This window comes from Nyctibius grandis, chromosome 6, assembly GCF_013368605.1.
Source record: "Nyctibius grandis isolate bNycGra1 chromosome 6, bNycGra1.pri, whole genome shotgun sequence".
NCBI lineage: Eukaryota > Metazoa > Chordata > Aves > Nyctibiiformes > Nyctibiidae > Nyctibius > Nyctibius grandis.
In genome coordinates, this window is record NC_090663.1 from 86,167,682 (window position 1) to 86,181,466 (window position 13,785).

General features: G+C 48.3%; 1 protein-coding gene across 9 annotated transcripts in view; it reads right to left on the bottom strand.

Annotated features, from left to right (window-relative positions):
• Window positions 1-13,785, bottom strand: part of SEPTIN11 (septin 11) — a 47,777-nt gene that overhangs the window by 21,191 nt on the left and 12,801 nt on the right. For all 9 annotated transcript variants that reach the window (XR_011048386.1, XR_011048384.1, XR_011048383.1 and 6 more), the window contains exon 2: window positions 3,121-3,235. Coding sequence is in view for 5 of the 9 variants with exons in the window: in XM_068403297.1 (XP_068259398.1) it covers window positions 3,121-3,235 (115 nt within the window). In the remaining 4 variants the exon portion in view is untranslated. The remainder of the gene's footprint in view (window positions 1-3,120; window positions 3,236-13,785) is intronic.

Sequence of the window (13,785 nt, forward strand, 5' to 3'; positions counted from 1 at the left end):
GCAGCTCTGGCTTCTGCTGCTGGGCTCCAACTCATCTCCTCGCAGGTCACGCTGCCTGGGTCTCTGCAGCACACCTCGCAGACATACCCCATCAAAGCACCACACGCTGGGGATGTGAACCCAAAATGAGCCCCTGCTACACAAAAGCTGCTGCCCTGACAGACACTGAGATAAACCAAATCCCTTCAGAGCTAGAAGCCATCACCCACAGGTGAAGAGCTAAGCTGCTGTGCTGGGAATGGCAAGAGAAATTTGTGGGCTGGGCTGGGTTTTCAAGGGAGGTGGTACCACTCTGGCATCACCAGAGATACTAAGCCCCACTGACCTCAGGGATTTTTCATTATTTTGGGGAAGGAAAGGGGCTTATTTCACACACACACACAGAGGCACACAGTCTTTTCCAGTAATACTATTGTTAACGTTTCCCATGGGAGGGGAATCGGAGAGGATAGGATGAGGTTTATGAGACTCCCTGAAGAGAGGGTACTAAACTGGAGGAGGAGGAAAAAAAAAAATTAAAAAATAAAACAACAGTCTTAAGAGCTGTTACTTTGACATTTGCCAAGTGAGCCATCCTCCTTGAAGAAGGGAAAGGACTCCTTCCATGACGAACCAGCAAATGCCTGCTGCTGCTAGAACCCTGTTACTGGACTTTCTACACCAGCAGTGCAAGAGAGAAAAATAATCATTCCTCTCCCCTAAAGCATTTGCTTCCAGTGGTCTTCAGCTGTTGCCCGTGGTTTTTACACTGGTATGACCTGACCAGTGATGCAGGCTCCCTCCTGCTTGAGAGCATGAAGAGCCCCAACCTCCTCACCTTGCAAGTGACAGCTGTATTCAGGACAGCAAGAAGCTGTTCTTACTCGAGAAATATTTAATTATCTTTTTAATAGTGTAGGCTAAAGTCCTAGTTCTGATATAACTTTCTTTACAGAAGCAAGTTATAAATTCTCTCAACTCTGAATTTGATTCCCAAGGACATATCTGATTCTCTACATGTTTTTATGCCTTGTTTTTCCCCAGCTCAGTTTCCATTCCTTTTCCAAGAGAATCACAAAAAAAACATAGTGAAACTTGTACAATGAATATTTGAGACAGGAAATAAGATTTTAAAAATCTAAAGTGGCACACTGCTTAGACACCAACTTTTAAAACTACTGCAGTTCACTAATCCCCAGTGCAATTAGTAACATGTAAGAAAGCATTAGCCTAAAACCCATTTTTAAGGCAGAAGTGTTTGCTTAGCAATTACACCCTCAAACTGCTGCCCGTGCTGGGAGCACGGGGTGGGCTGAGGTAACATCCTGAAGTCACCCCAACTAAAACGATGCTGGGATTTGGGACAGATCTTCTGGGCTGCAGTGGGCAGGCTCTGGCATTTGCAGGTCAGGCTTGTGCAGGGTCCTATCCCAACCTCTTAAACCCCCCCAAAATCTGAACAAGTGCTGAATAATAGAAAAGCAAAGCAAAATATCAGGTGGGAAGAGAGGAGCCTGCATCTGGGATTGCCCTCAAGCATCTCTCTGGGCTGCATGCAGCTCTCCTAGCATGAAAAATCTCTCTCTCAAAATATGCAAACCCCCTATTTAGAAGGCCTCAGAAAACCACACAGTATTTGTGTCCACAGAAACAAATACCACTACTCAGCAACTACCTGTTGCTCTGCGACACTCCACAGTTCATTTTGCTGGCTTTGACTCTGACCATTTTCCATGCTGGGCTCAGGAAGGTAAGAGATTACTTACGGCCCAGTAAAATCGAGCAGAGATATGCTGGTCACAGCATTCCTACCCTGGGAAGTTGCAGGACATAGAGCAAGCTTTTAAAAAAGAATGAACAAATGAAAGAGGGGGGAGACAGAAAGTATACACGACATGATAGCTCGAAATCTGGGCCCACACAGAGCACTACCCACGTGAAAAGATCAGTCCTAAACTGATGGCACTGACTGTTAATCTCTGAAGCTACAATACTGCAGCAATTTGTGTGAAATTTTAATTTGGGGCAAAAAAGGGTTGATCACATTTTACAAGAGGAAAGAGTTGGATCGAATTGCTGTTAATGGAGACATATCAAGTCGTGCTAAGAGAGGAATATTTACTGCAAGAGAAAAAGGCAATTAATTTATGCCATTTTGATCAAAGAGCTGCCTGCTCATCGGGATGTTCCCTGCTGAGTTTTAAATGCTTTCATGCTGCTAGGAGAGTCACGTGAGGGTTGGTAGCTTGAGTGTGCAGAAGTACAATTCTCCTATCTCCTTCTTCGACATGCAAAGCTACAGAGAGGAGTCTAGTTTGTTTGCCAGATTGCTTTTCAGATGGCTCACCCTGCACCACAGACAGAAATTCTCGACTTGCTGTAGAAAAATCAGTCAGAGGGTTGGTTTTTTCCCAGCTAATTAATGTAACTAATTAGAAGGGATAATATTCCCTGCTTACAGGCTTAAATGAACAATGAATGGGAAGATGATGATTGCCAAACTAAGAATAAACCCCACAATCTTTGTTGATTTATGGAACCACGTTCTGGGGGCATCCTGAAGGTGGGAAAAGCAACACAGTAACTCAGGCTACAAAACCAACTTGCAGCACCCAGATTAAATAAGCAGAGAACAGGTGACAGGCTTTTTTTCTCAAATACATCATTTGGAGACTAAAAACGGCATCATTTCCAACTGGAGAAACTAAGAATATAACCAGGCAGGTGGGCAAAGCCTGGAAGGGAAGGAATGCAATATACTGAGCAACAGCCTCCGCGCCCAACCCAGGGAAAGGCAGATTTAAGTTAACATTCTTTTAAAAATACATTTCATTCCCAAGTTAGCTCAGCTTCCTTATGGGCAGCCCTTGGGGAAAGCAGAACTGCAGAACCATTGGAAGGGTAGATTTTTAACACCTAGAAATTTCCATCTTTTGGCTCAGGGGACAGGGTAGAGAAAAGGAAAAGAAGGATACTAGATTTTACCCCGAAGCAGCTCTGGGAAGAAACTGTCACTTCCCTGCCACTACGGTCCCCACGGGCTCAGATCTGACCCTTTGCAGGAGGGAGAAGGTGCCAATCTGTGGCTACTTGTGCACCCCTTGGCGTGAGCTGACCGCCCTGCGGCACAGGATGACTTACCCACGCAGAGGATGTTGAAGCAGAAGCCCTGTGACGTTGACTTGTTGACCAGCTGATCAGGGAGGCTGTCGAAGCCCACGTGGCCAGAGAGGGACAGGTTCCTAAGGTCATCGCTCTGTAAGACCAAGAAGAAAGGCATTTAACAGGGTTGCAACACCTCTTGTCAGGGAAGAAGGCCGTGCCTAGTCCTGTCAGATCACAGTTATGCCAAAAAAAAAATAAGACAAACCTCCTCAGCAGCCCTACAGCAGCTCTGCTGTTGTTACATACAACGTTTTTCTCCAGAAGTTTGTTGCCCTTAAGATACTAACCTTTCTCCAACCCCAAACCTTTCCAGCAGAGTCACTCCACCTAGGCTATACCGTTGAGCTGAATTACAGCTGTGGGCAGCCTCAGCCTGGTTTAAAGATGCTGGAAGCACCAGCTTCTTTTGCACAAAATCAGTGGGCTTTGGACCAGACATGGAAAAAGACACTCTTACTTGTTAAAATAAGAATCAAAAGTGGAGGAGGACTTCCTGCTCTCTGCACAATTGCTGAGCATCCCCACTTCCCTCCTCAAAACATACAGACCAGCCACCGATTGCAGGAAGAAATAAGTTACATCTGGGCCAAGTGTTGATGAAAACACCAAAGAAAAAAATGTACAGAAATTCTCTGAGAAAGGCAACATCTCAAAATAAAAATGCCTAAGTCTGTGACATGACCATATCTAGGAGGGATGGAGCAGGGGCTCCATCACCTCACTCACCTGCAACAGTGACTTTCCTGGAAGAGCCCCAGGCAATGGAAGGAGACCCTGGGATTTGTGCATGATGTGAGTGGGTTAAATTAAATATTTGTAACATTAGTATTTTTAAAACACCAGCAGGCTTGGGTTTATGATTAAGTGAAAGGAGTCCAGAGAAGATCCCAGAAAGCAAGAGGTGCCCATGACTCAGGCGCTGCACAGAAAGTGGTGGGTGGTGAACATCTCTCAGCACAGCACCAGTATCTTTCCCTGATATATTTTGGGAAATCAAGTACTGCCTCATCATCAGTTACTCAGCAGGAACAGGAGTTTGACTCATCTCTTGCATCTGTGTCAGTTATTTTTTTGCTGCATACCTTCTTTGGTTTAGTTCCTTCCCCCTTGCTTTTTTTTTCCTGCAAGTGGCAAACATCAACAGCAGAAAAAAACAGAAACAGTATCTCTACACTTTCCAATGTCAGATATTTTTCATAAGCAATTTTGCCAATTAGCCCCATTTCATTGGGCTGGGCAGTTCTGGTTTTATTAGCCCAACAGTGCTGCAGTCACCAGCCCTTGGGCTGCCTGGGGAGGGGACAAGGACTGAATCCACTGCAAACTCAGGAGAAGCTCCTGAGCTCCAGGTTTATCAACATGGAAAGGCAGCCTCTGCTGGAGAGCAGCAATCATGATTGCTCACTGCACAATTAGCAGAACAGGCAAGTGACTCACGTGTTCAGTCTGGCAAAACAGAAGTGTTTTAAAACAACGGGATGCTAAGTCAGATGGCCACACTGCTCTGGCTGTGAATCGCTGTCACAAGCTCCTGAGAAGAGTCCGTGGGCTGGGTTTGGATCTCAAATGAGACATGCCACTGCGGACTGGGTGCCTCCTGCTGAAGACTGGTCAAAGGCTGACATAAGCAAAGGCTCCTGCCCCCTGGAGACAAGCCCAGAGCCTCCAAGAAGCCAGGGGGGCAATGCTACAAGCATTGATTTATTTGTCTTGCCACAGGGCTCTCCTTCCAGAGGAAGGCAGCAGAGCTGCCCAGGCACTTCACCCCAAGTGGAAAGGCTTATCATCACCCTGCCCCACTGATGTCTTCTCATGGGAATTCCTCATTTTCTCTCAGAAGATGAGGAGAGTTCAGCATGCCTTTGAGCTCACCACAGCGACTCTCTTTCCCCAATACTGCACCTCAATACAGCCCTGTTTTTAAACAGCCTTGTTTTTAAACTCTTCCTTAAGACACAGTCACTTCTCCTTTACTGAACTCCACATTATAGGGGAAATCTTCCCTCCATCTTCATACACCATCCACATGAGCAGAAAGTGATTCTAAACCTCCAGAGCTGTATGCTAATCCTTACAAAAGCTACAGAGCAACAGGAACAATTAAATGCTTGTTTATTGGGAAAGATGCTGATGACTATTTTTCTTTGCAGAGTGACCTACAAGGCATCCCACAGTTGATATTTCTTGGGTCAACAACCACCTTTCGGATACTGTTATCACAGCTGCTGCTTTAACTCTAGTAGGGGAAGGGAAGGGGTAAGTAAAGCAGAGATGGGTCTGCAGAGGCACAGTGTCTCCTAGGTGCTACCACCATAAAGAGATCAATTGTCAGGACTCCATGTCCTAGTGCTCTTAATTTTAAGGGGGAAAAAATGCCTTGCAAAAGACCAGAGAAGGTTTGCAATCTCAGAGCCCTGTCAAGTCTACTTTGGATCTGGTTTTCTTCATACATAGCTCCTGGTGGCAAAGGTTTCCTAGGTCAAGCAGTGCTGTAAGGGATGCTCTGTGGCAACCAGTGGTTTGCCTGGATGTAATTCAGTGAAGCTTTACAAAACAATTTGGCTGACGAGGCACGTGCAAAGAGAGAATCAGCTCATTCCTCCTAAGCCACGGTGGCTTGGCAGAGCGAGCAGGAATAAGAGGAAACAAACTGATTTTCCCCATTGCAACAGTACTGCCTGCGTGCAGACGAGGAGGTGGCTGTAAAGGTGGGTCCCAGGACCACAAACGCATCCCTTCTCCCGAGGCAGCACAAAGCAGAGCCATGTCCTCACACTTCAGAAGGTGTCTGGACGCTGATCCGAGAGAAAGCAGAATTGCTCTTCTCCTGGGGAGAAAAAGGAGCATCACTCCCAAAAGCCTGAGGAGGAAGGGTCCACCAGGACCCCTGCATTTATTGCCCAGGTCTGCCCACCTCACTCAGCACTTAACCACGGTAACAGATGTTCCCTCAACCCAAGCGAGCTCCTGGCGGAGCCCCTTCTGCTTTAAGGCTGCTGACAAAATACCCCCCTTCAACCCCTCCTGGCAGCTGGGGGTCACTTTCACACGGTCTCTGAAGAGTTAAAGAAAACAAAAACGAGCCTCAAATTCAAGAGGGGAAATATGCTGGTATGCAAAATATTGAGCTCAACCACAAATATGAAGCAAGTGTTTAGTTATTGGAGGCCACACGACTTCGGAGGCACCTTTAAGAAATCCTGAAAGCTTTTATTGTTGTCAGCAGCTCAGGCCAGCTACATTTTCGCCCCATACCAGGCGCACATTCCCGCGTTTCTGAAGTCATCTTAGATGCTGCATCCAAAGCCAGGGACATCAGAGATACTTTAGTCTGCTCAGACAACAATGTGGCTCAGGACAGAGCAGTGAGCACAGAAGCAAAGCACAGTTGGCAAGAGATGGATCTATCCTACCCTCTTCCCGTGTTAAACCCGAGATTCAGGGTCCTTGCTGGCAGGGCACAACTCCCAGTGCCCACACCAGAGCCAAGCTCACTGATTAAGTTCCTTGCAACAGCACCCACAACCCCCATCCCTTTCCTTATACAGACTTAAGTGATGGTTAAACCCTTAACTCTTGGACAAGGGAACTCCAGCATAATAATATGGGGGGAACACAAAAAGAACGAACAATTCCTCTCCCCTCCTTGCCATAGCTAGCGCAGTCACGCCGCAAGAAAACAGCCCGTCGCAATCAGCCAGTTAATCAAGAAAGGAAGGATTCTGTTGTTGTTTCAGGCTAGGATAACCATCAGTGTCACCAGCAGCGGAGGGGGAGTTCCTGTCTCCGTGCTTCTGCTGCTGGCTGGAAGATGTCTCCGCAAGCCACTGAAGGCTGGGAGGTCTTCCCCCCCCTTTCTTATTTTCCCCTCTTAACAGGGAGAGCAGACCCCGTTAGAAGACATCCTCATTCTGCAGATTAACGTGCCAAGCAAGCCACCAAGATCCCTCAGAGAGGCAGGCAAGCTGGATGGCTAACACCCCCCACCCTGCCACCAGCCCTCCTCGTGACTCACTGCTGCTGGTATTGCCCCCAAGGGCCCGACCCCAGTAAACTCTTGTCCTTCCCAGATAAAGCTGGCACCAGCTGTAGTTGCTCAGGGGCACACAGCTCCTCAGCAGAGCATGCTTCATCCAGTAAGTCCCTTGCCCCAGTACATCTAAAACAATAGCAAGGAGCCAGGTCTCCCTATTCCCAGTAACAAGAAACACCATCAAAGCGTTACGGTATTTCTGTGACCAGAAAGGTCACAGGGAACACAAAAAGGTTCTCCTTCAGCGTGTTGGTTTTCCCTTTAATCCCAGAGAACTGGGATAGCGGAAAAGGTTATTTTGCAGGAGGAAGGCTGGAAGCAATTTGGCCAACAAAGCACATGGCAGCAGCAGACAGGGAAGGGGAGGTATGGGTCCTGTGCTGCCCCTCCTCGCATAGAGTGTTGCCCTACAGATATATGAGATTTATCTGGGGAATCACCGGCCAAAGGAGGCTGCCAGCCAGCCAAAGCAAGGGGTTCCCCTGAGGAGACGTCCTCGGAGACTGGGCAACGCTGGACACGCTGACATTAGTGCAAGCAACACCACACAGAACTGATGGGGAAGGAAACGTCCTCTCTCCAAGGCTGGCTCCCTAAATGAATCGCACGATGACACGGGGACAGCGAGCAGGCATCTCAAGCCAGCCCCTGCCCAGGTACAACCCTGACTCGATGATCCCAGAGGTCTCTTCCAACCTGGTTGATTCTGTGATTCTGTAACCCACGCAGGCAACGCTTGCCAGAGGCAAATCCACCCCAGCAAAACCCCTGTCCCCATCCCAGCTCCCCCAGCACGGATGGAGCACGGGGAGGGAATCACAAGGCCCATCTCCCCGACATCGAGCGCCAAATATCCTGGTTGCCAGCGGCTCGTGACTGCGAGCCACAGCCCCTGCCACGCGGCAAGGAACCGCTCCCTGCAACCGACGGAGCCGCCGCCGTTCCCGCGCCTCCGAGGCTGGCTGGCGGGGAGGCGAGGGAACTGCTTACATTGGCACGCTGCAGCCCCGCAGCAGGAGGATGGAGAAAGAGGATACAGCCGCATTCTTCTGGGAAGAGGGAAGTCAGCAAATTCTGACAGTTCAGAAGCGGCTGTGGAGAGGGGGAATGAACGTTTGTCTTCCAGGCAAAATGTTTGGCTAAAGGTCAGCACCAGCTCAGAGCACTAACGGTTCCATTTGTGCCAAGAACGGACACAAAAGACATTTTCCTCCATAGGTTTCCAAAAACCATGGACTTTTCTGTTTGGAGTCAAAGTAACTAATGCCTCTAACAGCCCCTGATGTCACAAACTGCTAACCAGCAAGAAAAAAAAAAGCTGGACTTCGGGGATGATAAGGACCATATGTGCATTCCAGCAAGGCTTGTAAACTCACTGAAGGGAAGGGGGAGGAAAAAAAAGAGAGAGAAGAAGGAAGGGAGGGGGGGAAGAGAGACATAATGTGACAAACAAGAATGAAGACCATCCAAAGGCAGAGCCCAATGAGAACCAGATGCTCTTTGCTCCTCTGGCCAAGCCCTCTCCTGACAGGAGGACGACGTGCAACTAACTGCCTTTTTGAGCGCTTGTATGAGGTTGAGGAAATAAAATGGGAGTTATTGTTCAGTGCCAGGCTCCCGAGGTTGAAATGCCCCACTCCCCCCATTTCAAAAAACGACCCATGATTTATTGTAATAATTCCCCAACCTTTTGTCTTCCCAAGTGCCACGTGCAGGGAAAGGCAGATATCTCCCTTTCAGCATCCCCAGCCATCCTCCCTCAGCCAGGCACAGCAAGGAAAGTTGTAGGATCCTTCACACCAGCCCTCTTAAGGGTTAAAACCAACTCAGATCAGTGTGGCAGAAGCTAGCCAGGAGGCTGCAGGAAGCCATGCTAAAGGACATTAGAAATACTTATTTTTTTCCAGTTCTTTTGCCCTTTTCCAGCCCCTCTGGCTACACAGCCCCACACCACCACAGACACAGCTATAGCCCAGCAAGACAGTGGAGAGGAAAAACCCAACAACAGCCATTTCCTTCGCTGTTCCAATGTCATAAACTTAAAATAGCCCTGAAACAGCTGCATCACAGGCTGTTAGATAAGTGGGTTTATACTTTGCTAAAAGCCTTTAGCTGGAGGCACAGCGCAACGTGGGACTCGACACAGCAGAAAATGCAATATGTGAACTTGGTGAGACTCCCAGTTAGGCTGACGCAGAGGCCGTTTGCAGGCAGCTCTCCGGGACACCCATCCTGGGCACAAGAAGGCAAAATTAACACAAACCTGGGAACAGTTTCCCTCAAACCTTCCCCAGGCTTCCACCACCTCCAGTCCAGCTAGGGGTGTGAACACAACCTGAGCAAAATACAGAGGTTTTTAGAAAGGAAAGCAGCCCATGGGGCTTGCTTATAAAACTAACAAGGCAGCACTGTTCCAACACCTGAATCCAATGAAGGGCCACTCCAAACAAAAAGCAGCAGCTTTCCTTGGGAGGTGGTGCAGGCACAGCCAAGCAGTGCTTGCAGTTCCTTAACCCCGTGTTTTCTTTGCTGAAAAACCGTAGCCACACATCAAGGGCACATTTTGTCAGCTCCCATTCAACAAGCTCGAGGACTGAAAGGTGCCCCATATCGTGCTCTGGATAATTAATTAGCCCTGGGACCTATTAGCAGGATGTGCATTAATACTGTGCCCTGCTGGCTGGCTCCCAAGCAGGTGGGGGACACCATGGCATGGTGCTGCCCTGCACACAGACGTGCCACACTTGCCTGCACAGACCCAATTTCCAAGTAGAGCACGCAGAGCTGTGTATCTAAAGGCATACAGTTTCAGATCATTTATTTATTAGTTCTCTTGAGTCTGGACTAAAGAGTTCAGGTTTATCACAGTAACTGTCTTCATATCAAAATCCTATGACAAAGTTGATATACGCACATGGTTTCTTCAATGTCCAGGTACCACAGCAGTGAGTATGGACAGGTCTCAACTTAAAAAACCAAAAAGAATCATCATTTAGCTCTGTGATTTCACACAGTCAGTGCACCAGGAGCTTGTCTTGGGCTTGGACTTACTGGAGGACCTAAATGAAGCAGGGAAATGTAACTCCTTGGAAAATCCCTACCATTTCAGCATCCCAACAAGTGCTAGATACACACTGGAGTTCCTCAGGGAAGCTCTACTTGTCCAGCACCACCAAGAAAGTCTCAATCCAGCTGATAGTGGATTGAAAGAACTGGCTCAGACCAGCTTTTCTTAAGTTCATATGCAACACCCACATATGACACTAAGGATATTAAATAAAAGGCCAGAGAAAAGATTTCAGATTTAGACAAGTTTGGTTTTACTCTCCCTAGTAATGCGTACACTTGACAAAGTAACAGACAACAACAACAAGGAGGAAAATCAGATTTTAATGGACTCATTTTCTGAGTGTTAAGTCACACCTGCTTAGAGAAGGAAAAGGGAACATGCATAGCCCCCTGTGGTACAGGAAGCTCTTGTAGGGCACCACAGAAGTCATTCATCCTTAATAAGAACAGGTCAGCAATCAAAGAATACAGAGGATTACAAATAATATCGTTTGCCTTAGCGTGCAGTTTTCCATCTTCAGCAGGAGCGAAAGTGGAATTAAGTTGAACTGAATCTGCGTGCAGAGGAAAAGGTCGAGGTTTATTGAATTATTTAGCTGACAGTTTTGAAACATTAGTCCCTAGACCTCACGCTCTCAACTGACTCAACAGCAACAATGTTCCCCACTCGCCTCCAGCAAGTCTCTGTTTTCCTGCCTTTGACAGGGAAAGCCTATTCAAAAATTTTCATAAGTAGGCCATAGCTTCAAGGAGCAATTCCCCATTTTAGCTGAAGTACTTCCTTCCTTCCACCCCATTCATCCCAGATTTTTGTGGTTGCCTTGAAAGACTGTGTTTTGTCTTTCCAAAAATGTTAATTGGCCAGAGTTCTTCCAGAGGAAAGCCCATCAGATCTAGAGCCACCACACAGTCATAACACTGGTATCATTGGGAGGATGTGGCACTAGAAGGCCACTCCACACCAGGCTTTTTAGTCCATTTCTGGACTCAACAGGCAGTGCAAGACAAAGCTTTTTTCTTGCATGCAGCCCGCAGACAGGAGTGTTCCCACAGTCCCCTCCACATCCATCCCTTGCAAAGGGGCAGGATCACAAAGGCGTTTGATGACCACTACAATCCTGGTGATGCTCCAAGTCATAATGAATCCCCGGACAGGACACCGGCAGCTGCCCAACATACACTCAAAAATGTCTGAACTCCATAAACACGCAAGAGATACTGCTAAATAAACATTTACAGCACCAGAAGAAAGGATTAACTCTCCAGGCACAAGAAATCCTTGTGTGATTTCTCACACAAGCTCCAGTTTTCAGGTTGTGGCAGAGATAAGCCTTTTATTGCAGAGATCTAAACCAACTCCCATAACCACCAAGAGTCTCACCCTGTCCTATAGCTATTTTCTGCACTGGGGTTTATGTGGAGCTATTCCTCCCCACCCACTGAAAAGGGAAAAGGCTTTCCTTGCACTCTGTGAAAGATGTTACAGAGCTTCAAGTCCTCACCACAGCACAGGCCACCAAGGCCTCTGACACAGCACAGCCAAACTCCCTTCTGAAGCTGAACATGTCTGTCCTCTCCAAAACACGTCCTCAGCCTCCACGGCAAACAGACCAGCAAGGGAATCCAACTCCCACAACTATTCTTTTGCCTGGGCCAGAGGAGCTAGCTATGAAGTCATAGAGATGTTCTACCAAGGTGAGATCTACAAGAGGGAAGTGAGAGACTTGAAGTCACAGCACCACTGGAGTCAGCCTGGGCAGCCCCAGCTAGCACCACAGTAGAGAAAACATCACCTTTTCTCCCCGTCCCTCCCAACCCCCATACATCAGACCTCCAAATCATGGGTACCATCAACTTCATCTGCTAATTAACTCAGGAGGAGCCCGTGTCAGCAAGCCAGCCAAGCCAGCCCAAACTAAGCCAGCTACCTACCATCTGGAACAAGTCAGCCGGACTGAGGCTTTGCAGACACTACAGAGAAACCTCGTGCTGCCTCCCTGCCCTGTGCCACAGCACAATAGCTCAAGGGGATCTCGATGGTGTTGCCAACGAGCATCAGCAAGGGACTCCTGCAGCCCCGACCCTTCTCACCTCACGCTTCACTGGCTGCAGGTCACCCACAGACAGGGATAAAAAGGAACGGGTTGTGAGCAAGGCTGAATCCCTCTGCAGGAGATGAGCCTGGGAAGATGGCCCAGCAGGGAGGGCTCCTTCCCCCAGGCACAGGCAATGACACCTGACTTTAGGCTTGTCCGACAAGTTGCTTTTGCAGGGACCTATTTTCCAAACACCTCTATTACTGAGGCAGGAATTCCTGGGGAATTAAATAAATAGTTTCACTGGTGCAACTGGGAATATATTATAAAGGCAATGAGGCCAGAGCACAGCTCACTGGATGCACCAGGCTGCCGAGCTGTTCGAGCTGGATCCTGGCAAGAGGCAGCAGGTTCACGTGCAGCCCCCAGCTCGCCAAGACACCCATCAGGAAGGCAGGGGCAGCACCAGACCCCCAATTCCTGCTGTGTGCACATGGCAAGGTCCTGGCAGAGCCTCTGAGCCCCCTGGGTGTCCCCTTCCCAAGCACACATGGCCCTTAGCCGTATTAGCCTCTGAAAGGCTGGGCAAGCTTCTCACCAGAGCAAGCTCAGATCCCACCAGGGACTTCAATTCCTGTAGCCACCTCAGCTTTCCGTTTTACACGAGCTGTGATGATCTCCTTCATGCAGCGAGGTGGCTCCTCAGCAGAAGACACGTCTGAAGCGAGCCGCAGAACTTAATTTCTGAAGGCTACAATTTTATCACCTCAAGTAAAAGCAGCAACTTTGTGTGTGTGAGAGATGTCCAGGAGGGAAAAGCTGCAGAGGAGAAAGGCCCTGGAAAAGCACGCAACTCCATGGTATTCCAGGTAACAGCCACACAATTTGCCTTTATTTTCTTGTGCCTTTACCTGTAGTCAGGCACAAACAGCTACTGAGGCAACTGAAATAACAAAGCCCACCTGAGCTGGGGGGAATCCAGGCCTTGACTTCTCAGCAAAACACATGAGCACACACAACCCTGTCATTTAAAACTGCTGTGGCTGCACACCCACTTGACACAAGTGCTATAAGCAGGCCTGGCAATGACTAAGAGGTTTGGTATCATGAACTAATACTAGTTGTGGCCTCAGCTAAAGCTCAGAGATTACTTTTACCCTTCTCCCTGCCTCCTTTGCCAGGCCTCATACTTGCTACCAGGCTTTCCACCAAGATGCTAAGAATTTCTAAGCGGTCAGGCTCGAGACAGAGCCCGCTGCACGTCCTCCACTTCAGAATACACATGAGCGTGTGGTACAAGCTTTATAATCTGTTGTGCAGACCAGCCCCCCAGCGTGGAGAAAGCCTTTCCTCTGCAACACAGCAGCACACTGCAAATTCCCATCATCAAGCATTTCAAGCAGATTTATTAGTTTAATCCTAATAATCCGAATAAAGCCAGATGTAGAACTGGCATAAGTCACTACGTGTAGAAAAACCTGCCCACAACCCCCCCCCCTCATG